General features: G+C 43.3%; 5 protein-coding genes across 5 annotated transcripts; 3 read left to right on the top strand and 2 right to left on the bottom strand.

Annotated features, from left to right (window-relative positions):
- Positions 1-10,552: 10,552 nt before the first annotated feature.
- RET1 (DNA-directed RNA polymerase III core subunit RET1) lies at positions 10,553-13,954 on the top strand (the record flags this gene model as incomplete). The annotated part of the gene is made up of 1 exon (XM_071050237.1): positions 10,553-13,954. The coding sequence occupies one exon, from the start codon at positions 10,553-10,555 to the stop codon at positions 13,952-13,954; it is 3,402 nt and encodes a 1,133-aa protein (XP_070908829.1).
- Positions 13,955-14,185: 231 nt separating this feature from the next.
- On the bottom strand, positions 14,186-16,315 carry NOC2 (mRNA-binding ribosome synthesis protein NOC2; the record flags this gene model as incomplete). The annotated part of the gene is made up of 1 exon (XM_071050238.1): positions 14,186-16,315. One exon carries the CDS (start codon positions 16,313-16,315, stop codon positions 14,186-14,188), a length of 2,130 nt encoding a protein of 709 aa, XP_070908830.1.
- A 342-nt stretch (positions 16,316-16,657) lies between these two features.
- Positions 16,658-18,322, top strand: GEP3 (Gep3p; the record flags this gene model as incomplete). The annotated part of the gene is made up of 1 exon (XM_071050239.1): positions 16,658-18,322. One exon carries the CDS (start codon positions 16,658-16,660, stop codon positions 18,320-18,322), a length of 1,665 nt encoding a protein of 554 aa, XP_070908831.1.
- A 938-nt stretch (positions 18,323-19,260) lies between these two features.
- DED1 (DEAD-box ATP-dependent RNA helicase DED1) lies at positions 19,261-21,138 on the bottom strand (the record flags this gene model as incomplete). The annotated part of the gene is made up of 1 exon (XM_071050240.1): positions 19,261-21,138. The coding sequence occupies one exon, from the start codon at positions 21,136-21,138 to the stop codon at positions 19,261-19,263; it is 1,878 nt and encodes a 625-aa protein (XP_070908832.1).
- Positions 21,139-21,754: 616 nt separating this feature from the next.
- Positions 21,755-23,098, top strand: MSI1 (Msi1p; the record flags this gene model as incomplete). The annotated part of the gene is made up of 1 exon (XM_071050241.1): positions 21,755-23,098. One exon carries the CDS (start codon positions 21,755-21,757, stop codon positions 23,096-23,098), a length of 1,344 nt encoding a protein of 447 aa, XP_070908833.1.
- Between the last annotated feature and the right edge of the window lie 74 nt (positions 23,099-23,172).

The raw sequence follows: 23,172 nt of genomic DNA on the forward strand, positions 1-23,172 counted from the left end.
TGTCGGTGTCAACCAAGGTGTATGTGGTGGATCCAGTGTGTGTCTTGCCGTCAGTGCCCACAGTTGGGAAGAACGAGATCACATCCGTCTCAGTGGTGCTGTCCTTGGTGACCACAGCAGTCGACTCTGCTGGTTGAGAGTACGTGTCGGTGTCAACCAAGGTGTATGTGGTGGATCCAGTGTGTGTCTTGCCGTCAGTGCCCACAGTTGGGAAGAACGAGATCACATCCGTCTCAGTGGTGCTGTCCTTGGTGACCACAGCAGTCGACTCTGCTGGTTGAGAGTACGTGTCGGTGTCAACCAAGGTGTATGTGGTGGATCCAGTGTGTGTCTTGCCGTCAGTGCCCACAGTTGGGAAGAACGAGATCACATCCGTCTCAGTGGTGCTGTCCTTGGTGACCACAGCAGTCGACTCTGCTGGTTGAGAGTACGTGTCGGTGTCAACCAAGGTGTATGTGGTGGATCCAGTGTGTGTCTTGCCGTCAGTGCCCACAGTTGGGAAGAACGAGATCACATCCGTCTCAGTGGTGCTGTCCTTGGTGACCACAGCAGTCGACTCTGCTGGTTGAGAGTACGTGTCGGTGTCAACCAAGGTGTATGTGGTGGATCCAGTGTGTGTCTTGCCGTCAGTGCCCACAGTTGGGAAGAACGAGATCACATCCGTCTCAGTGGTGCTGTCCTTGGTGACCACAGCAGTCGACTCTGCTGGTTGAGAGTACGTGTCGGTGTCAACCAAGGTGTATGTGGTGGATCCAGTGTGTGTCTTGCCGTCAGTGCCCACAGTTGGGAAGAACGAGATCACATCCGTCTCAGTGGTGCTGTCCTTGGTGACCACAGCAGTCGACTCTGCTGGTTGAGAGTACGTGTCGGTGTCAACCAAGGTGTATGTGGTGGATCCAGTGTGTGTCTTGCCGTCAGTGCCCACAGTTGGGAAGAACGAGATCACATCCGTCTCAGTGGTGCTGTCCTTGGTGACCACAGCAGTCGACTCTGCTGGTTGAGAGTACGTGTCGGTGTCAACCAAGGTGTATGTGGTGGATCCAGTGTGTGTCTTGCCGTCAGTGCCCACAGTTGGGAAGAACGAGATCACATCCGTCTCAGTGGTGCTGTCCTTGGTGACCACAGCAGTCGACTCTGCTGGTTGAGAGTACGTGTCGGTGTCAACCAAGGTGTATGTGGTGGATCCAGTGTGTGTCTTGCCGTCAGTGCCCACAGTTGGGAAGAACGAGATCACATCCGTCTCAGTGGTGCTGTCCTTGGTGACCACAGCAGTCGACTCTGCTGGTTGAGAGTACGTGTCGGTGTCAACCAAGGTGTATGTGGTGGATCCAGTGTGTGTCTTGCCGTCAGTGCCCACAGTTGGGAAGAACGAGATCACATCCGTCTCAGTGGTGCTGTCCTTGGTGACCACAGCAGTCGACTCTGCTGGTTGAGAGTACGTGTCGGTGTCAACCAAGGTGTATGTGGTGGATCCAGTGTGTGTCTTGCCGTCAGTGCCCACAGTTGGGAAGAACGAGATCACATCCGTCTCAGTGGTGCTGTCCTTGGTGACCACAGCAGTCGACTCTGCTGGTTGAGAGTACGTGTCGGTGTCAACCAAGGTGTATGTGGTGGATCCAGTGTGTGTCTTGCCGTCAGTGCCCACAGTTGGGAAGAACGAGATCACATCCGTCTCAGTGGTGCTGTCCTTGGTGACCACAGCAGTCGACTCTGCTGGTTGAGAGTACGTGTCGGTGTCAACCAAGGTGTATGTGGTGGATCCAGTGTGTGTCTTGCCGTCAGTGCCCACAGTTGGGAAGAACGAGATCACATCCGTCTCAGTGGTGCTGTCCTTGGTGACCACAGCAGTCGACTCTGCTGGTTGAGAGTACGTGTCGGTGTCAACCAAGGTGTATGTGGTGGATCCAGTGTGTGTCTTGCCGTCAGTGCCCACAGTTGGGAAGAACGAGATCACATCCGTCTCAGTGGTGCTGTCCTTGGTGACCACAGCAGTCGACTCTGCTGGTTGAGAGTACGTGTCGGTGTCAACCAAGGTGTATGTGGTGGATCCAGTGTGTGTCTTGCCGTCAGTGCCCACAGTTGGGAAGAACGAGATCACATCCGTCTCAGTGGTGCTGTCCTTGGTGACCACAGCAGTCGACTCTGCTGGTTGAGAGTACGTGTCGGTGTCAACCAAGGTGTATGTGGTGGATCCAGTGTGTGTCTTGCCGTCAGTGCCCACAGTTGGGAAGAACGAGATCACATCCGTCTCAGTGGTGCTGTCCTTGGTGACCACAGCAGTCGACTCTGCTGGTTGAGAGTACGTGTCGGTGTCAACCAAGGTGTATGTGGTGGATCCAGTGTGTGTCTTGCCGTCAGTGCCCACAGTTGGGAAGAACGAGATCACATCCGTCTCAGTGGTGCTGTCCTTGGTGACCACAGCAGTCGACTCTGCTGGTTGAGAGTACGTGTCGGTGTCAACCAAGGTGTATGTGGTGGATCCAGTGTGTGTCTTGCCGTCAGTGCCCACAGTTGGGAAGAACGAGATCACATCCGTCTCAGTGGTGCTGTCCTTGGTGACCACAGCAGTCGACTCTGCTGGTTGAGAGTACGTGTCGGTGTCAACCAAGGTGTATGTGGTGGATCCAGTGTGTGTCTTGCCGTCAGTGCCCACAGTTGGGAAGAACGAGATCACATCCGTCTCAGTGGTGCTGTCCTTGGTGACCACAGCAGTCGACTCTGCTGGTTGAGAGTACGTGTCGGTGTCAACCAAGGTGTATGTGGTGGATCCAGTGTGTGTCTTGCCGTCAGTGCCCACAGTTGGGAAGAACGAGATCACATCCGTCTCAGTGGTGCTGTCCTTGGTGACCACAGCAGTCGACTCTGCTGGTTGAGAGTACGTGTCGGTGTCAACCAAGGTGTATGTGGTGGATCCAGTGTGTGTCTTGCCGTCAGTGCCCACAGTTGGGAAGAACGAGATCACATCCGTCTCAGTGGTGCTGTCCTTGGTGACCACAGCAGTCGACTCTGCTGGTTGAGAGTACGTGTCGGTGTCAACCAAGGTGTATGTGGTGGATCCAGTGTGTGTCTTGCCGTCAGTGCCCACAGTTGGGAAGAACGAGATCACATCCGTCTCAGTGGTGCTGTCCTTGGTGACCACAGCAGTCGACTCTGCTGGTTGAGAGTACGTGTCGGTGTCAACCAAGGTGTATGTGGTGGATCCAGTGTGTGTCTTGCCGTCAGTGCCCACAGTTGGGAAGAACGAGATCACATCCGTCTCAGTGGTGCTGTCCTTGGTGACCACAGCAGTCGACTCTGCTGGTTGAGAGTACGTGTCGGTGTCAACCAAGGTGTATGTGGTGGATCCAGTGTGTGTCTTGCCGTCAGTGCCCACAGTTGGGAAGAACGAGATCACATCCGTCTCAGTGGTGCTGTCCTTGGTGACCACAGCAGTCGACTCTGCTGGTTGAGAGTACGTGTCGGTGTCAACCAAGGTGTATGTGGTGGATCCAGTGTGTGTCTTGCCGTCAGTGCCCACAGTTGGGAAGAACGAGATCACATCCGTCTCAGTGGTGCTGTCCTTGGTGACCACAGCAGTCGACTCTGCTGGTTGAGAGTACGTGTCGGTGTCAACCAAGGTGTATGTGGTGGATCCAGTGTGTGTCTTGCCGTCAGTGCCCACAGTTGGGAAGAACGAGATCACATCCGTCTCAGTGGTGCTGTCCTTGGTGACCACAGCAGTCGACTCTGCTGGTTGAGAGTACGTGTCGGTGTCAACCAAGGTGTATGTGGTGGATCCAGTGTGTGTCTTGCCGTCAGTGCCCACAGTTGGGAAGAACGAGATCACATCCGTCTCAGTGGTGCTGTCCTTGGTGACCACAGCAGTCGACTCTGCTGGTTGAGAGTACGTGTCGGTGTCAACCAAGGTGTATGTGGTGGATCCAGTGTGTGTCTTGCCGTCAGTGCCCACAGTTGGGAAGAACGAGATCACATCCGTCTCAGTGGTGCTGTCCTTGGTGACCACAGCAGTCGACTCTGCTGGTTGAGAGTACGTGTCGGTGTCAACCAAGGTGTATGTGGTGGATCCAGTGTGTGTCTTGCCGTCAGTGCCCACAGTTGGGAAGAACGAGATCACATCCGTCTCAGTGGTGCTGTCCTTGGTGACCACAGCAGTCGACTCTGCTGGTTGAGAGTACGTGTCGGTGTCAACCAAGGTGTATGTGGTGGATCCAGTGTGTGTCTTGCCGTCAGTGCCCACAGTTGGGAAGAACGAGATCACATCCGTCTCAGTGGTGCTGTCCTTGGTGACCACAGCAGTCGACTCTGCTGGTTGAGAGTACGTGTCGGTGTCAACCAAGGTGTATGTGGTGGATCCAGTGTGTGTCTTGCCGTCAGTGCCCACAGTTGGGAAGAACGAGATCACATCCGTCTCAGTGGTGCTGTCCTTGGTGACCACAGCAGTCGACTCTGCTGGTTGAGAGTACGTGTCGGTGTCAACCAAGGTGTATGTGGTGGATCCAGTGTGTGTCTTGCCGTCAGTGCCCACAGTTGGGAAGAACGAGATCACATCCGTCTCAGTGGTGCTGTCCTTGGTGACCACAGCAGTCGACTCTGCTGGTTGAGAGTACGTGTCGGTGTCAACCAAGGTGTATGTGGTGGATCCAGTGTGTGTCTTGCCGTCAGTGCCCACAGTTGGGAAGAACGAGATCACATCCGTCTCAGTGGTGCTGTCCTTGGTGACCACAGCAGTCGACTCTGCTGGTTGAGAGTACGTGTCGGTGTCAACCAAGGTGTATGTGGTGGATCCAGTGTGTGTCTTGCCGTCAGTGCCCACAGTTGGGAAGAACGAGATCACATCCGTCTCAGTGGTGCTGTCCTTGGTGACCACAGCAGTCGACTCTGCTGGTTGAGAGTACGTGTCGGTGTCAACCAAGGTGTATGTGGTGGATCCAGTGTGTGTCTTGCCGTCAGTGCCCACAGTTGGGAAGAACGAGATCACATCCGTCTCAGTGGTGCTGTCCTTGGTGACCACAGCAGTCGACTCTGCTGGTTGAGAGTACGTGTCGGTGTCAACCAAGGTGTATGTGGTGGATCCAGTGTGTGTCTTGCCGTCAGTGCCCACAGTTGGGAAGAACGAGATCACATCCGTCTCAGTGGTGCTGTCCTTGGTGACCACAGCAGTCGACTCTGCTGGTTGAGAGTACGTGTCGGTGTCAACCAAGGTGTATGTGGTGGATCCAGTGTGTGTCTTGCCGTCAGTGCCCACAGTTGGGAAGAACGAGATCACATCCGTCTCAGTGGTGCTGTCCTTGGTGACCACAGCAGTCGACTCTGCTGGTTGAGAGTACGTGTCGGTGTCAACCAAGGTGTATGTGGTGGATCCAGTGTGTGTCTTGCCGTCAGTGCCCACAGTTGGGAAGAACGAGATCACATCCGTCTCAGTGGTGCTGTCCTTGGTGACCACAGCAGTCGACTCTGCTGGTTGAGAGTACGTGTCGGTGTCAACCAAGGTGTATGTGGTGGATCCAGTGTGTGTCTTGCCGTCAGTGCCCACAGTTGGGAAGAACGAGATCACATCCGTCTCAGTGGTGCTGTCCTTGGTGACCACAGCAGTCGACTCTGCTGGTTGAGAGTACGTGTCGGTGTCAACCAAGGTGTATGTGGTGGATCCAGTGTGTGTCTTGCCGTCAGTGCCCACAGTTGGGAAGAACGAGATCACATCCGTCTCAGTGGTGCTGTCCTTGGTGACCACAGCAGTCGACTCTGCTGGTTGAGAGTACGTGTCGGTGTCAACCAAGGTGTATGTGGTGGATCCAGTGTGTGTCTTGCCGTCAGTGCCCACAGTTGGGAAGAACGAGATCACATCCGTCTCAGTGGTGCTGTCCTTGGTGACCACAGCAGTCGACTCTGCTGGTTGAGAGTACGTGTCGGTGTCAACCAAGGTGTATGTGGTGGATCCAGTGTGTGTCTTGCCGTCAGTGCCCACAGTTGGGAAGAACGAGATCACATCCGTCTCAGTGGTGCTGTCCTTGGTGACCACAGCAGTCGACTCTGCTGGTTGAGAGTACGTGTCGGTGTCAACCAAGGTGTATGTGGTGGATCCAGTGTGTGTCTTGCCGTCAGTGCCCACAGTTGGGAAGAACGAGATCACATCCGTCTCAGTGGTGCTGTCCTTGGTGACCACAGCAGTCGACTCTGCTGGTTGAGAGTACGTGTCGGTGTCAACCAAGGTGTATGTGGTGGATCCAGTGTGTGTCTTGCCGTCAGTGCCCACAGTTGGGAAGAACGAGATCACATCCGTCTCAGTGGTGCTGTCCTTGGTGACCACAGCAGTCGACTCTGCTGGTTGAGAGTACGTGTCGGTGTCAACCAAGGTGTATGTGGTGGATCCAGTGTGTGTCTTGCCGTCAGTGCCCACAGTTGGGAAGAACGAGATCACATCCGTCTCAGTGGTGCTGTCCTTGGTGACCACAGCAGTCGACTCTGCTGGTTGAGAGTACGTGTCGGTGTCAACCAAGGTGTATGTGGTGGATCCAGTGTGTGTCTTGCCGTCAGTGCCCACAGTTGGGAAGAACGAGATCACATCCGTCTCAGTGGTGCTGTCCTTGGTGACCACAGCAGTCGACTCTGCTGGTTGAGAGTACGTGTCGGTGTCAACCAAGGTGTATGTGGTGGATCCAGTGTGTGTCTTGCCGTCAGTGCCCACAGTTGGGAAGAACGAGATCACATCCGTCTCAGTGGTGCTGTCCTTGGTGACCACAGCAGTCGACTCTGCTGGCTGAGAGTATGTGTCGTTAAGTGTTAGAATATATGTCGTTGATGCAGTTTGCGCTATACAGTTTTCATCTAAAGTAGCGAAGAAAGATATCACTTCCGTCTCTATTGTTCCGTTAATTGCTGTTTTTATAGTCGATGGCGTTGGTTCGGTATATGATTGAAATGGATCAATAGTATGATATGATTGACCAGTGTGTGTCTTGCCGTCGCTACCTATAGTTGGGAAAAAGGACTCCACAAAACAATACGTGGACGGATAGTCCCACGTATATGTTGCTGGAGGTGGTTGTATGTAAACATCACGATATTTGATGGCATATAGAGGTACAGTGGTCCCATTTTTATTACCTTCCAAAGTTTCCAACTCAAAACTGGAACCATTAAGTAAGGCATTAGAAGAAAAATGTAATTTAAAATCGCCATTTGCTGTTTTGACTTCAAGATAGTCAGAATTAGCGTAGTCTGAGGAGTTATATGGAACATATTCTAGAGATTCGATTTGTGATGGGAATGCAATATAGCTATCGCGCTCAGTGGCGAAACCTTTTATGTAATACTCTTTCTGCTGATCTGGGACAGCGTCGTTAATAACGAATAAATTATGCCCAGTGTAAGGGTATCTAAACTGGAAATTGAATCGGTCTGAAGAGGACTCAAGTTTACCATTGAACCAAATTGCACCGTTATTTACACCAGGTCCCGGATCAAGTTGAGTCTGTGTATAATTTCCCTCTACATAAATTGAGGAGTTTTGCGCAAAAAAGTTACCAGCAGTAATTGATGTACGTGCTGAGAATGTAACGTCGATATTATGAAATTTGTTATCCAGTGAGCTGAAAGTGTTGAAATCATAGTACGCAGTACTGTTGGTCCCGTAAGTTGCAAAAACCTCAAATGTATTTACTGGAGTGGTGAATGAGTCCCCAGTCATTATTATTTGCAATGGACCTAGGGAGGCTGAGTTATCTATTAGCATACTATTACCCAAGTAGATGTCCCCTCCATGATACGTGTAATCGAGTTTTGTAACACCTGTATGTGATATAGCAACAAAGTATGAACTAAGGTTGATGTTCCCATTAAATTCAATACTAGTAGTGTTTGGATAGATGTTGAAATACCAAGACACACCCTCGGTTGTGTCATTGATATCACCAGTGTGTACATAGTCTTCGTATATGTTGGGACCATACCGTTGTTGGGCGGTCACTAAGCTAAAAAAGCATAAGAAAAGCAAAGGGCTCAATAAACTCATCATTGCCTTGCTCTAAATTATCAGTTTTTTGATAGTAAGTGTATTTAAAATAAGTGCTTGTATTAGAGGAAATATTTGAGATTCAAATCATTCTTAAAAAGCTCTAACAGTAATGACCAGCATTATATATATTAACTCATCATAGGAAGTAAATCTATACTCCTTCATGAACTTAGTAAAATCAAATTTGAACAGCTGCTGTAATTACCAATATAGCAGGTAAATCCTCTCGGTTTTGGAGTTTTGCATTGTTTGCACAAACTGAAATGATTCAAGCCTCGTGATATTATTTTGTTCACAAAATCTGAATAGCAATTGCGGTGGATCGTTAGTTTTTAATAACTTATTGGACATCATTTCATTCTATTTTACATTAATGAAACAACGAACCTGTAAAGTGATGTCAATGTAAATCACGATATGTATTGATTCCTTTACATGTACCTTCAGGGAAAAACTGAGTCGAAATGTTCTGGAACAGAAAATAAAGGTAAATATTACTCATTTAAATTATAAGTAAAGCAAGGCAGTTAAACAACAGTAATGGAAGTTTGGGATCGCAAAAAATAAGCTTCAATCGTTAAAATGAAATGTTACAGCAGATACAGCTGCATTCATATTATCCCTCATTTGTTTTGAGTGCAGGTAAAAGAAAAAGCGTCCTGTAAAGAAGGTACCTACTCTATATTAAGAAAAAGGTTGAAACACAAACATATTGCTTCGAAATTTTCATATCTTATCATTCTATCTTTTTTTTTCCTCGGGACTGATGCTCTATTTCAAAACTTAATAGATTTTTCCAAAGTATAGCTACAATAGTACATTAAGTAAAAAGGGGAGTCAGGTATATACCATTTAAGCTTTATTCATTTTTTGTATTCATTCCCTTGTGTTTTTCTATAACTAGGATATTTCCCTTTAGATCAGGGTTTCATCTTTTTGGTAACATATACTAACAAGTTATTTGTGGGCTGCCCCTCTTCCTAACTAGTACAAGGTAAATCCGAACCACATGCAGTTATGTTTCGATTGGGAAGGAAAGAAAATCATATAGAATGGAAAAAAGGGAAGTGGCTAAATGAATGAATTCCAGATTGCAAGAAAAGACCCTGACCTTTCTTTTTATCGGTTATTTGAATAGTAATATTTTCTTTTGTCCTTAATTTGTGCTTAGTACTATAAGACTCCGGCCCTATTTTTGTTGTTGTAGGACAAGAAACTTTAAAAATACGCCCATCATCTGACGAGGGAGTGTTTCGTAATACAGAGTAAAAGGATCTTGTTGCATAGATGTCATGCGATTGCCCACCGCATGGAAGGAAAATCTTCTGAAACAGGAAGCATCGAAGAGTTTCAATACGTTTAATACTTTTAACCTTTACTCTCATAGACGAAGAAAAAAGAGCTTAGGGTCACCTCGGAACAACTTGCCGTTTTACTCTTACTAATCTTTCCCCCCTGCGTACTTCCTTAGAGGTGCCCAGACGCGGCTGCCTTCAACAGAAATAGCTGTACCTGCTAGGCTTTTTGATCGCACCCGTATTATAAATATTAAAATATCTGTAAAATTTATCATCCCTAGAACAATAGGTAGGAATGAAATAATGTAGTACTAGCTAATAAAAAAAATTAACTCTACGTGCCTTTGTCTGACGCCATATATATTTTTAAGCAGTTTTTATTAGCTCTCGGTAAATCTCTAAAAATAGTAGTCTTTTCTTTCTTTTTTTTGTCCTAGGTTAATTAAAAAAAATTATTTTAATGTTCACTTTTCTTCTTTCGGGTTTCCTGAAAGGGACAGGGGCTCTCCTTTTTTAAATTACACGGGTAATCTAACAAAATATATTGGCAATTAAATAAAAAAGAAAAAACTAGTTTTATGTTTTGGTGATAAGAAAATCCTTACATTATTTTATAAATTGTTTTTTCATGGAGAGAGGACAAAGGAAGGCTGAATAATCAATTTATTATTTATTTATCAAAATACGACCCGTCGTGTTTTCGGAATACACCTACTTGGAATATAATGAGTTATACAAACTTCAGATATATTCTTTCACGTTGTGGTATGTATATCTACAAATAGTCGAATATGTTTATCTACAAGTAGACGAATATGGATATAAAAACATAGCGGTTCTTTTCTATAAATTCCTTACCCAAAAAAATATAAACATAAACTAATTCTGTAGTATTTGAATATAGACAAAACTAGTTCTTTGAATATAAACAGAACTAGTTTGTAGTCTTTGATTTAAACAAATATTGCTATACAGATCACCTGATATATTTCTGAACGAATTTTTTTTCCAAAATTTTTTTATTTTTTTTTTTTGTCATTATGCGATGAGCTAGCTGAATGCGATGAGCTAAGGAATGGCATTGATCCTGATATTATATTTTTGATCTTGTGAGCGTACATAGTAAATATATTATATGTAAAAATACTTATCCAAAGTCAAGTCTTAACCTTATCGAACCTTGTTTTCTTTTTTTCTATACTAAAGATTGATCGGAAACGAAATAAATAAATAATAAGAGATGCACTCTAACAAGGATGAGACATTTGAAGAGCTGTTAAAACCTGTTTACAAGGGTAAAAAACTTACTGATGCTATCAACACGGCAGAGGATAAGTGGAATTTGCTTCCTGCATTTTTAAAAGTGAAGGGTCTGGTCAAACAGCATCTGGATTCCTTCAACTACTTCGTGGATGTCGATTTGAAAAAAATTATCAAGGCTAACCAGTTGATTCTTAGTGACGTTGATCCTGAGTTCTATCTCAAATACGTAGACATTAGAGTCGGTAAGAGGTCTACAAGTACTCATAAAGACCAACTGGTCCCACCACATGAATGTAGACTGAGAGATATGACCTACTCAGCACCTATATATGTGGATATCGAATATACTAGAGGTAGAAACATCATTATGCATAAGGACGTTGAAATCGGGAGAATGCCAATTATGTTGAGGTCTAATAAATGTATCCTGTACGGCGCAGACGATGATGTCATGGCTAGACTTAGTGAATGTCCATTGGATCCAGGTGGTTACTTCATCGTGAACGGTACCGAGAAGGTCATCCTTGTCCAAGAACAATTATCCAAGAATAGAATCATCGTGGAGGCAGACGAGAAGAAGGCTATAGTTCAAGCATCTGTGACTTCCTCCACACACGAAAGAAAATCGAAAACTTATGTGGTTACCAAGAACGGGAAAATATATTTGAAACATAACTCCATTGCTGAGGAAGTGCCCATTGTTATCGTATTAAAAGCAGCCGGTATCATTTCCGATTTGGAAATCATGCAACTAGTTTGTGGTAATGACAGTAGCTACCAGGATATCTTCTCTGTGAATCTTGAAGAAGCTGCAAAACTAAACATCTGTACACAGCAGCAAGCGTTGGAGTATATAGGTGCTAAGGTGAAGACCATGAGAAGACAAAAGCTAACAATTCTTCAAGAAGGTATCGAAGCTATTGCTACAACTGTCATTGCCCATTTAACAGTAGAAGCCCTAGATTTCAGAGAGAAGGCCTTATATATTGCTACTATGACTAGAAGAGTCGTTATGGCTATGCATAACCCAAAGATGGTTGATGATAGAGATTATGTGGGTAACAAAAGATTAGAATTGGCTGGTCAACTGATTTCTCTATTGTTCGAAGATTTATTCAAGAAATTTAATAGTGATTTCAAATTAAGTATTGATAAGGTTCTTAAGAAACCAAACAGAGCCATGGAATATGATGCTTTGTTATCGATCAATGTACACTCCAATAACATTACCAGTGGTTTGAATAGAGCTATCTCTACTGGTAACTGGTCGCTGAAAAGATTTAAGATGGAAAGGGCAGGTGTCACACACGTGTTGTCTAGATTGTCATATATTTCTGCATTAGGTATGATGACCAGAATCTCATCCCAATTCGAGAAATCCAGAAAGGTTTCCGGTCCAAGAGCTTTGCAGCCATCACAATTTGGTATGCTGTGTACAGCTGATACCCCAGAAGGTGAAGCATGTGGTTTGGTGAAAAACTTGGCATTAATGACACATATTACTACAGATGATGAGGAAGAACCAATTAAAAAGCTATGTTATGTGCTGGGTGTTGAGGATATTAGTTTATTGGATAGTGCATCATTACATCTGAATTATGGTGTTTATCTTAACGGTACACTAGTAGGTATTACTAGATTCCCTAATAATTTTGTCTCTCAGTTTAGATATTTGAGAAGAACTGGTAAAGTTTCGGAATTCATCTCTATTTACACTAATACACACCATAAAGCAGTGCATATTGCTACTGATGGTGGTAGAATTTGTAGGCCACTGATTATTGTCAAGAATGGTAAATCAATGGTTAGAGAAGATCATTTAAGAAAACTTTTGGAAGGTGAACTAGTATTTGATGATTTCTTAAAGCTAGGTTTAGTTGAATATTTGGATGTTAATGAAGAAAATGATTCTTATATTGCATTATACGAGAAGGATATTAGCACCGAAATTACACATTTGGAAATTGAACCGTTCACTGTATTGGGTGCTGTTGCTGGTTTAATTCCTTATCCTCATCATAATCAATCTCCAAGAAACACATATCAATGTGCGATGGGTAAGCAAGCTATAGGTGCTATTGCCTATAACCAGTTTAAAAGAATTGATACCCTTCTCTACTTAATGATCTATCCTCAACAACCTATGGTTAAAACAAAAACTATTGAATTAATCGATTATGACAAACTACCTGCTGGTCAAAATGCCACAGTTGCAGTTATGTCTTACTCCGGTTATGATATTGAAGATGCCTTAGTTTTAAATAAGTCGTCCATTGATAGAGGATTTGGACGTTGTGAAACTCGTCGTAAAACTACTACTGTTTTAAAAAGATATCCAAATCATACCCAAGATATCATTGGGGGTATGAGAGTTGATGAAAATGGTAATCCAATATGGCAACATAATGCACTTGGTCCTGATGGTCTTGGTGAAGTTGGATTAAAAGTGGAGAGTGGTCAAATTTATATCAACAAATCTGTTCCAACTAATTCTGGTGATACATTGAATCCAGGTCAAGCGCAATATAGAGAAACACCTGTTATTTATAGAGCACCAGAGCCTTCTCATATTGATCAGGTCATGATGTCTGTTTCGGATAACGATCAAGCATTGATCAAGGTTCTTCTGAGACAAAATAGAAGACCTGAACTTGGTGATAAATTCTCATCCAGACACGGTCAAAAGGGTGTTTGTGGTATCATTGTTCAACAAGAAGATATGCCATTCAATGATCAAGGTATATGTCCTGATATTATTATGAATCCTCATGGTTTCCCATCTCGTATGACAGTCGGTAAAATGATTGAATTGATTTCAGGTAAAGCGGGTGTTTTGAATGGTTCCTTAGAATATGGTACTTGTTTTGGTGGGTCCAAATTGGAAGATATGTCTAAAATCCTGGTTGATAACGGTTTCAACTACTCTGGTAAGGATATGTTGTACTCCGGTATCACAGGTGAATGTTTACAAGCCTACATCTTTTTTGGTCCAATCTATTATCAAAAGTTGAAGCATATGGTTTTAGATAAAATGCATGCAAGAGCTAGAGGTCCTAGAGCTGTATTGACGCGTCAACCAACTGAAGGTAGATCTAGGGATGGTGGTTTGAGATTGGGTGAAATGGAAAGAGATTGTGTTATTGCTTATGGTGCCTCTCAATTGTTGCTTGAAAGATTAATGATAAGTTCAGACGCTTTTGAGGTAGATGTTTGTAGTAGTTGTGGTCTAATGGGTTACAGCGGATGGTGTTCGACTTGTAAGAGCGCTGAATATATTATTAAGATGACTATTCCATACGCTGCTAAATTACTATTCCAAGAACTGCTATCCATGAACATTGCTCCTAGATTGAGGCTGGAAGATATTTTCCAAGAATGAGATGACAATATTTTGTGGCAATTCAATTTTTAATAGCGTTTTATTTGCTCAGTCGATTTCATTTCTCTGCTCTTTTTTCTATTATATTCTGAATAAATTATCCTTAGATAAACTTTAAATACTTATATAAGCATCGGAAAGTCCTAATTTTAAATGCATTACGAAAGAATCTTATGAGGTCTAAATAATATACAGTAGTTAATCTTTGAGTTCTGTAGAGGTTCTGGGGTTCTAATCGGACATTTTAACATCTTCTTCGGATTCCTCATCTTCAGAAACAGGAGCCTCCTTTTCATCGTCACTTTCTTCCAAACTTTCTCTTAACAATTTGCTCTTTTCTTCCTTGACTTCTCTTTGAACAAGCACATAAGCACCCAGTGGAGTCTTCTCCCATGGAATATCGTTCAAAAATCTTGCAACTTCAAGTTTGTTATTTGGACTGAAATCAACCTTAGCTCTTTTTTGTTCAATGAACTTACTATTCTGGGTTAGCTTCTCAACAATATTTAGTATCTGTTTGTTAAACTTGAAATTCTTAGAAGATTTAGCATAACGACGTAGAGAAATGATCACTGGTGTGGTTAATTCTGGGAATGCTATGCTCTTACAGTACAACACAAAGTATTCACTGATAAGGTCAATAAATTGTTCACAGAGGCCTTCTTGGTATGTCTTTGTACCTAGATAAGCTGCTGTACATTTGATATTGTATTCGAAATCAAATGCTACTAGGTTTTGACTCTTCTTTGGTGTTTTTGTGAACGCAGTAGAACTCAAGATTTCTGATAATAGTGGATAGATTGAAATATAGACACCGGTATTCTGAGATAATCTGATCATTGATCTAATCAAATAAAATCTTAGAGGGAAGAATTGTGGAGTTGGAATTAATCTGGTAACACCAATAGTGACTTGTACCAAAGGATAAATTAGCTGTCTTAAAGGTGATTCATTTTTATCCTCTTTCTCTGGGTTACAGGAAAATGATAATACACGAGACCAGAAATCTAGGGAATGACAGAATTGCCAGTTATAAACAATCTTATAGGCATCAGCTGAGTTACCCTTAGAAGTTTTCTTTGTGGTAGAGTTGATAGTGTTTCTTAGATGTATAGCCAATTGTCTGATGAATTCAAAACCGACTTGGTAACCTAGAACTTCATCAATTCCAAATAGCTCAGCAGCAGAATTTTTCTGGAAGTTAATCAATGGCATGGTACGGATATTAGTTCTTCGACAACTCTTGATAAAAGTAGAGTAAGTGGTCTTTAACACTTGTTCCAACATGGCCTTCTTAAATTCCTTCGATGCACCGTGTAAGAAAGCAAACGCAGCAATTTGGGTTTCGATATCCTTAGTGGATGACCAGATCTCAACAATATTTTTTATCAGTTCCTTCAAGATTCTTCTGTAAGAGATCAAGTATGGCATCAAAGCATTTGTGGAATGTAGAGCAAGTGCAGCGGATTGTGTGTTTGTGATATCAGCGATAAATATCAGCAAAGAAGCAGCGTGTGATTTGATAATTGAAGACATTCTAGAGACAGTTGAATTGCTTGGCAAAGTTCTAGTACCTTTAACCTCCTTGTATGGGGTCAATTTTTGCACAGCAGCTGGTAGATCCTTCAAAGCAACAAACATCAATTCCTGGAAAGCTCTTTCATCAGTTACAGCATACTTATACTCGTCAGTGTCCTCATCTCTGTTTAGGTTAATAGCCATTTTGAACGCACTTGAGACATTTCTGACCAATTTTAGGTTAGGTTTCTCACGTAATTGTTTCTTCCATTGCTTAACAAGTTTCAAGGTCAATTCAATTTGTTGAGGCTTCTTCTCTTGCACCAGTTTTTCTTCTTCTTCATCGTCTTTTTCCTCAGCACCAGAGTTCTCAGCCTCTTCATCGTCATCACTCTCTTCAATACCATCTAATGGATTGGTACCAGCTAGATCTATTAAATCCTTGTCGTTCTCCTCCAAATATTTGTAGAATTCAGGATCATTCTTGGACAACTCCTCCATGTTAACAGCCATGTCCTCCTCGTCTTCGGACGATGAATCATTGCTACTATCTTCATCCTTGGTATCCTGCTTCTTCTTCAACTTCTTGTTCTCCTTTGGAATTGCAATCCCTTTGTCAAAGAAGTCCTCGACAGACATGTCCTTGAAAACTTCATCCTTCATCGACTTCTTCATCTTCTGCTCTTCTTTGGTCAACGCTAGTGCGGCCTTCTCCTCATCAGTCTTATTACCACGACGACCCTGCGTACGCCTCTTGTGGTCCTTGACCTTCTTACGCTGGTCAAGAGCATCTTTCAAGTGCTTTGACTGAAACTTTTTGGTGGCCTTAGATACTTTACCCATTTCTGTCTATTACAAAGCCCTTTTGTTTATCTTCAACTTCGATAATTGAGAGCTAAAAGTCTATTATACCCAATGCAATCAATGGAAAACACCACCTCTACCACTATATACCTATATAACTACAATATTATGCGATGAGCTCATCGCGATGAGCTCATCGCATTTTTTTTTTTCCAAAAATTTTTTTTTCAAAAATTTTCATTCGTCGATCACTATGTTTCACGTGATTTCGATATTTTTAAAGGCCGTTTAAGTTGCTGGGCTCATCGCATGGCTAAACATATCCAAAGGGACCCTGTTGGAGGTTCTATATAGAGTTTTCTTGAACTGGATATTACCACAATGATTTATTCTAGGCTATCAGTGAGGGTTCGGGCGATTCGGGCAGTACGGGCAGTTCGGGCGGTGCCGTCGAGGTCGTTTTGGAGCACTACGGTGCTGTTGGATGATTGTAGCAGCTGTGGTGTTACTCTGCAGGACAAGGATGCTGGTAAGATTGGGTACTGGCCCGGGACCAAGGCTAGCTCTTCACGGGTGACGATAGAAGATGTGAAGTATCTTTTGTTTGGGCAGGATATCCAGCGGATCAAAGAAACAGTGGTTCCGGATTCTACTTCTCTTGAGCACAGGCCACCGGTGTGTCAACGGTGTAGTGATGCACTATACAAGAACAAGTATGACTTGAAAGACTTTGAGGATGTTCCTTATACTACTTTGCTTGAGAAGATTCCGCGAGATTCGAATGTAGTTCATGTGGTGCCGATAACAGAATTCCCATTCCACTTAAACCTGCCCTTGTTGAAGGATAGGCAATACAACAGCTCTGTAGTATTCACGAAGGCAGATCAAGTGTTTCGTATCAAGTCGCAGGTACATAAGGCAGCACCACAATTTCTAAGAGAGTTTATGTTACGATACTTAAATATTGACACCCAGAAAACCATTGCTGTGTCTGCCACTAAAAACTGGAATATAGAGACCTTTTTTGCTCTTCTCAAGGCTAATACTTTTCTGATAGGAGAACCAAATAGCGGTAAATCCACTCTTATAAACTCCTTATTGAACAAATTTGTGGGTTTCAAGTTAAAAGATAGAACCGGTAGAAAGTTAGAGGTAGACGAGAAGATGCTGGAAGATCTAAACAATAATAAGAAGGTATTCATTCGTAAACAGATGGCTGGTGTGTCTCATATCCCAAACCTCACCCGTGAACAACAAGCATTTCAGATAAAGGATAAGTTATTATTTGATCTTCCGGGCTATAGGAAAGATAGTGCAATAGGTACACATGATATATTAGAGAATCTAATCCATCCCAAGTGGTTGCAGAGGATGCGCAAGACTCAGTTATTTGATAATAGGAAAGTAAAGAAACAGAGTTACGAATCTATTAATGGATCTGAAAATGGAAGATGTATTACATTTGGAGGTATCTTCTTCTTGGTCCCGCCACCTGGTTCAATCAATCAAGTGATCTCATTCCTTCCCGGAGAGATGAAACAATTCCATAGTGTTGATCGAGGTATTGAAACATTAATGAATGCCCAAAACAAGGATCATCCATTGAATAAATATTGTGGTCTTAAAGCCCAAGTTACTAAGGAAGACTATGTCAGGTATATTGTCCCACCATTTCAAGGCAGCATAGAAATTGTTTTGAAGGATTTAGGATATTTCAAATTAAAAGCGACTGGTAGGTATGAATTTAAAGGTCTTTATGAAATATGGTTGCCAAAAGGTATACAAGCCTGTATAAGAAAACCTCTAGAAAAAATGGTAGATTTTTTTTACCAGGAATCTCAAGAAAAGGACAGAACTGAAAGCACAGTCTTCAAAGAACCGCTGTTCAGTAATGTATATCCTGTGGCACATGATGATCAGTTCCCTCTTGATACTCTGAACAAAGCTGTAATCACTCCGCGATTTGAACCTTCAATTGGTTCTGATGACCACACTCCAGGAGACAGGTTGGGTGCTGATAAAAGATACTGGACTTATAAATTTTAATGAGTATTTTATAGAAACCCTGTAGATATTATTTATATTCGTTTTAATAATAAAGAAAGACTAGACATGTAATCGACTGTACGAAGTAGCTGTCAAGGTTATTTAATATGAAATGGAAATGAGAAACAGTGGAGGGAATTAGAATAAAAGCCAATGTATAGTATTCTATCTACATAATTATAAAAAATGAAACAGTAAAGTAATGGTAATATATAAAATACAATAATAATAAAGATTAACATTACTGCTAACCAGAAAAACCAAAGAAAAACAGAAAGAATTAAAGATAATAAAATACAATAACGGAGATAGTGAAATGAAAAATTCAAGGAAAGTAACAACAAAACTTCTATCAGGAAGTTATGTAATAACTTCTATCACAAAAATAAAATAAAATGCATTAATGGGAATAAGAATAAAAACAACAGGAAACGATAAATTTTTATGGTTGGGTAACAAAAATTTCTATTCTTATCCAGCTTTTAATTATCAAATGAATAGGTAAAATATATTTCAGCCTCTCCATCCATATTTTCTCATGTTTGTGTGACATAAAATGATCTCTCTACTTTTTTCTTCTTCTCTTTAGTGTTTAGTTCCCTATCAAAAAAATAAAGTAATAAGAAAGTGGTAAAAAAAATAATAAGAAGGGTTAATAAATGCATAAATCCAAGTTTAATGTCAAATGCAAATTAGGGAAAGAAAGTTAGCACAAAATTCGGGATTAGATACAATAATATACATTGCAGCCTCGTAAAACATATTAGCACTTTAGTAAAAAAAAATACTCATTAGCAAAGTATCAGTTTGCTAATGACATATAGTTAATAAAAAGGACTTTTTTGAATAATAGAAACCATTAGGAGTAAAAAAATAAGATTTGAGATGAAAAAAAAGTTGTCTTGTGAAAGAGAAAAAGTTCTTGCACAAAAAAAAACTTACCACCAAGAGGAGGTCTTGCTGGAGTTGTTAGCAGCGCCCCAGCCACCGGAGCTGGAACCACCGAATCCACCTCTGTCGCTACCCCAGCCACCGGAGCTGGAACCGCCGAAGCCACCTCTACTACCACCACTGGCACCCCAGGAGCTGTTTCTAGAGCTAGAACCGAAGGAGCCGTTACCTTGCTTACGGTAATCTCTGAAGTTGTTGTTGGATCTACCTCTACCACTTCTGTTGCTACCGCTTCTGCTGGTGGAAACTTCTCTCAAACAGTCATCCAAGAATTGAGGAATGTCTTGGTTAGCTTCTTCCAATAGATCGTATAGACCCTTGACGATGTTGTTGTTTTCTCTGTTGAAGAAAGCAGTGGCAACACCGGTGTTACCAGCACGACCAGTTCTACCGATTCTGTGGACATAGTCATCAATGTCACTTGGCAAGTCGTAGTTAATAACGTGAGTAACGTTTGGAATATCCAAACCTCTAGCAGCGACAGCAGTGGCAACAAGGATGTTAGCTCTACCAGTCTTGAAGGCAGCCAAAGCACGTTCACGTTCAGCTTGGGAACGGTCACCGTGAATAGCAGTAGCACTGATGTTTTGCATAATCAAGAAATCAGTCAATTGGTCGGCCATTCTCTTGGTTTCAACGAAAATCAAGGTTAGGTTATCGTTGGAGGCAGCCAACAAGTCCAATAGAGCGGACTTTTTGTCCATGTTTTCTACGTAAAGAACTCTTTGGGTAATGTTCTCAGAAGTGGAACCGACTCTACCGACGGACAAGAAGATGTAGTCATGCAAGAAGTCTCTAGCCAAATGTTGGATATCGTGAGGGAAAGTAGCGGAGAACATCAGAGTTTGTCTTTCACCGGTTGGAGGCATGTCACAGTCCTCGACGATGTGTCTGATTTGAGGTTCGAAACCCATATCCAACATTCTGTCAGCTTCATCCAAGACCAAGTACTTGACGTTGGCTAGAGAGACCTTACCTCTTTCCAAAAGATCGTTTAGACGACCTGGAGTGGCGACTAGCAAGTCACAACCGCGGTCCATCTCTCTCATTTGGTTACCGATTGGAGAACCACCGTAGACGACACAAGGCTTAACCCAAGATCTGTAACAGAACTTCTTAGCTTCGTCGTAGATTTGGGTGGCCAATTCTCTGGTTGGAGCCATGACCACAGCGGTTGGGCATGCCTTTCTCTGATAGGAGTAGCCGTCGTTAGCGGAGGCGGCGTTTGGGCTTGGACCAGTCAAGAAAGATTCAGACAAGACAGGGAACAAGAAACCACCAGTCTTACCGGAACCAGTCTGGGCACAGGCCATCAAGTCTCTACCGACGGAGACGATAGGAACGGAGTACTTCTGCACTGGGGTTGGCTTAGTAAATCTGGCCAACTGAATGTTCTCTAGCAACAGACTGTCCAAAGGAGGAGAGGTAAACTCAGTGATAGCCTCAGGGACGTTCTCACCAGAGGCCTCAACTGGAATATCGTCGTAGTTGTCGAAGTTGATACCGGAGGACTGGAAACTAGAGTCATCAGCAGTACCGAACAACTCAACCTCTAGCCTCTCGTTCTTAGGACCAGGAACGTGCTTACCATCAACCCACTTACCACGGCCACTGAACCCACCACGGTTGTTACCAAACCCACCACGGTTGTTGTTAAACCCACCACGGCCACCAAAGTTGCTGTTGTTGTTTCTGAAAAACCCACCACGGCCACCATTTTGGCTGTTGTTGTTGTTGTAGCCACCACGGCCACCAAACCCAAAATCACCTCTTGGCTTACCATTACGGATATGTGGAGGAACATAGCCACGTTGTGGCTTGTCCTGCAAAGACATCTGCGAAACCTGCTCAGCTAATTCAGCCATTATTATATCTATTTTATTTCTATTTTTTGTTGGTTAGTTCTTTTTCTAAGAAGTTAGATATCTAATAGAATGTGTAAGTTACTTATGAATATAGATATTACAACTACAAAAAAACAAATATAGGTTAATTACCACTAAACTCATCTCTTCTTCAAAAGAAAATTTTTAAATAAAAAAAAAAATTTTTGGTTCGGCGATGAAGAGAAAATTTTCAATCGCATATTACGGTATTTCATGTGTCAAACGTGGTTAGTGATGTTGTGTTATGTAATACGTACAGGCACGTGTCATTACGTTCACAGTTATAACACGTGACTATAAAATCACGTGTTATTATATCATTATATACTATTATTGTAACGTGCTGATATCGTGGTACAGTATATATGTATACTTTCCTTCACATCACACACAACGATGTGCGTATACAGTATTGTATATTGTATATTGTATATTGTATATTGTATAGTATCCTGTTTTCTGTGTCTCGCACATGGTATGATCTACAAAATATACTCAGATACTTATATACAGTAGTAGTCCTATATGCCCACATGCTCGGCTGCTCGTATTCATCACTTTGTACAAATGTCGTCACGTGGTAGCCTCGTGTACTATGTCTTGGTTCATCGCCAATTGTTACTATATATTGGGTTACTACTGGCAGACTAGTTTATTAATTATGTATCTTAACTTCACTAGAGCTCTCCATGATATCCGTCTGATACGAATAATGCAGGCTGGTGGGATTCCTGAGGAGACGCAGCAGCGGTACATACACTGGAAGAAGAACACGAAGCTTCTGTACAGCTATTTGAACACGAACTCGACGAAATGGCCCTCGCTGACGTGCCAGTTCATGCCGGACCTCGAGACCACACAGGATCAGCACAGAATCTTGCTCTCGTCGTTCACCTCGTCCCAATTGCCCGAGGACGAGAGCCTCTACATCGCGAAGCTCTCCACGGTAGGCCATCTCGAGTGGTCATCGCTCAATAACTTCGACATGGAAGAGATGGAGTTCAAGAGAGACCCTTCCGTTAAGCTCCCGCCAAAACATTTGGCCACGGAGGTCCAGATACGGTTCCCACAGGGCGACTGTAACAGGGCTCGTTACCAGCCTTCAAACCCAGACGTCATCGCAGCTGCCTCTTCAGATGGATCCATCTATATCTTCAACAAGACGAAGCACGGGACCTCAATGGCACGCTCTATAACGGCTCACAAGGATTACCAGGCCAGACTGTGCACAGGTCCTGAGGGCCAATCCAATGTGGTCGACAATGAGGCCGTTTCGCTGAGCTGGAACAGCCACAAGGAAGGTGTGCTCGGTGCGTGCTATTCCAACGGCCAGATCCTCATATGGGACCTTAAACAGCGGTTCTCGCGTGCAGACACCACTATAACGACCCCCGAGACTACGATTAACTTCGACTCCAACGGGTGCAACGACATCCACTGGATGCCAATGCATGACTCCCTCTTTGCTGCCTGCGGTGAGAGCAATAAGCTCTCGCTATTCGACACTAGGCTCTCTGGAGACAAGGAGGTCACTACCATAGGTCACTACAAGCACGAGGACGGTATCAACTCGTGCAAGTTCAACTCTCACAACAGCATGCTCCTGGCCTCCGCCGACACATGCGGGAAACTGAACCTGTGGGACGTACGGAAACTCGACAAGGACCCAATCCTCGCCCTGGACCACGGATCCTCCGTCTCAACGCTCGAGTGGAACCCACACATGGACACTATCATCGCCAGTGCAGGTCAGGACGATGGTCTCGTCAAGCTGTGGGACATCACCACTCAGGAACCAGTGTTCGTCCACGGTGGCCACATGCTCGGCGTAAACGACATCTCCTGGGACTTCCACGACCCATGGCTCATGTGCAGTGTAAGCAACGACAACTCGATACAGCTCTGGAAGCCAGCAGATAACATCGTGGGCACTATATAAGCCTATCATTTCAAACTTTTTTTGCCCAGCAAAAATCTACATACCAACTATAAAATAAATCAACTATATCTAGA

This window comes from Nakaseomyces bracarensis, assembly GCF_045282275.1.
Source record: "Nakaseomyces bracarensis strain CBM3 chromosome Unknown Scaff1_0, whole genome shotgun sequence".
Taxonomy (NCBI): Eukaryota; Fungi; Ascomycota; class Saccharomycetes; order Saccharomycetales; family Saccharomycetaceae; genus Nakaseomyces; species Nakaseomyces bracarensis.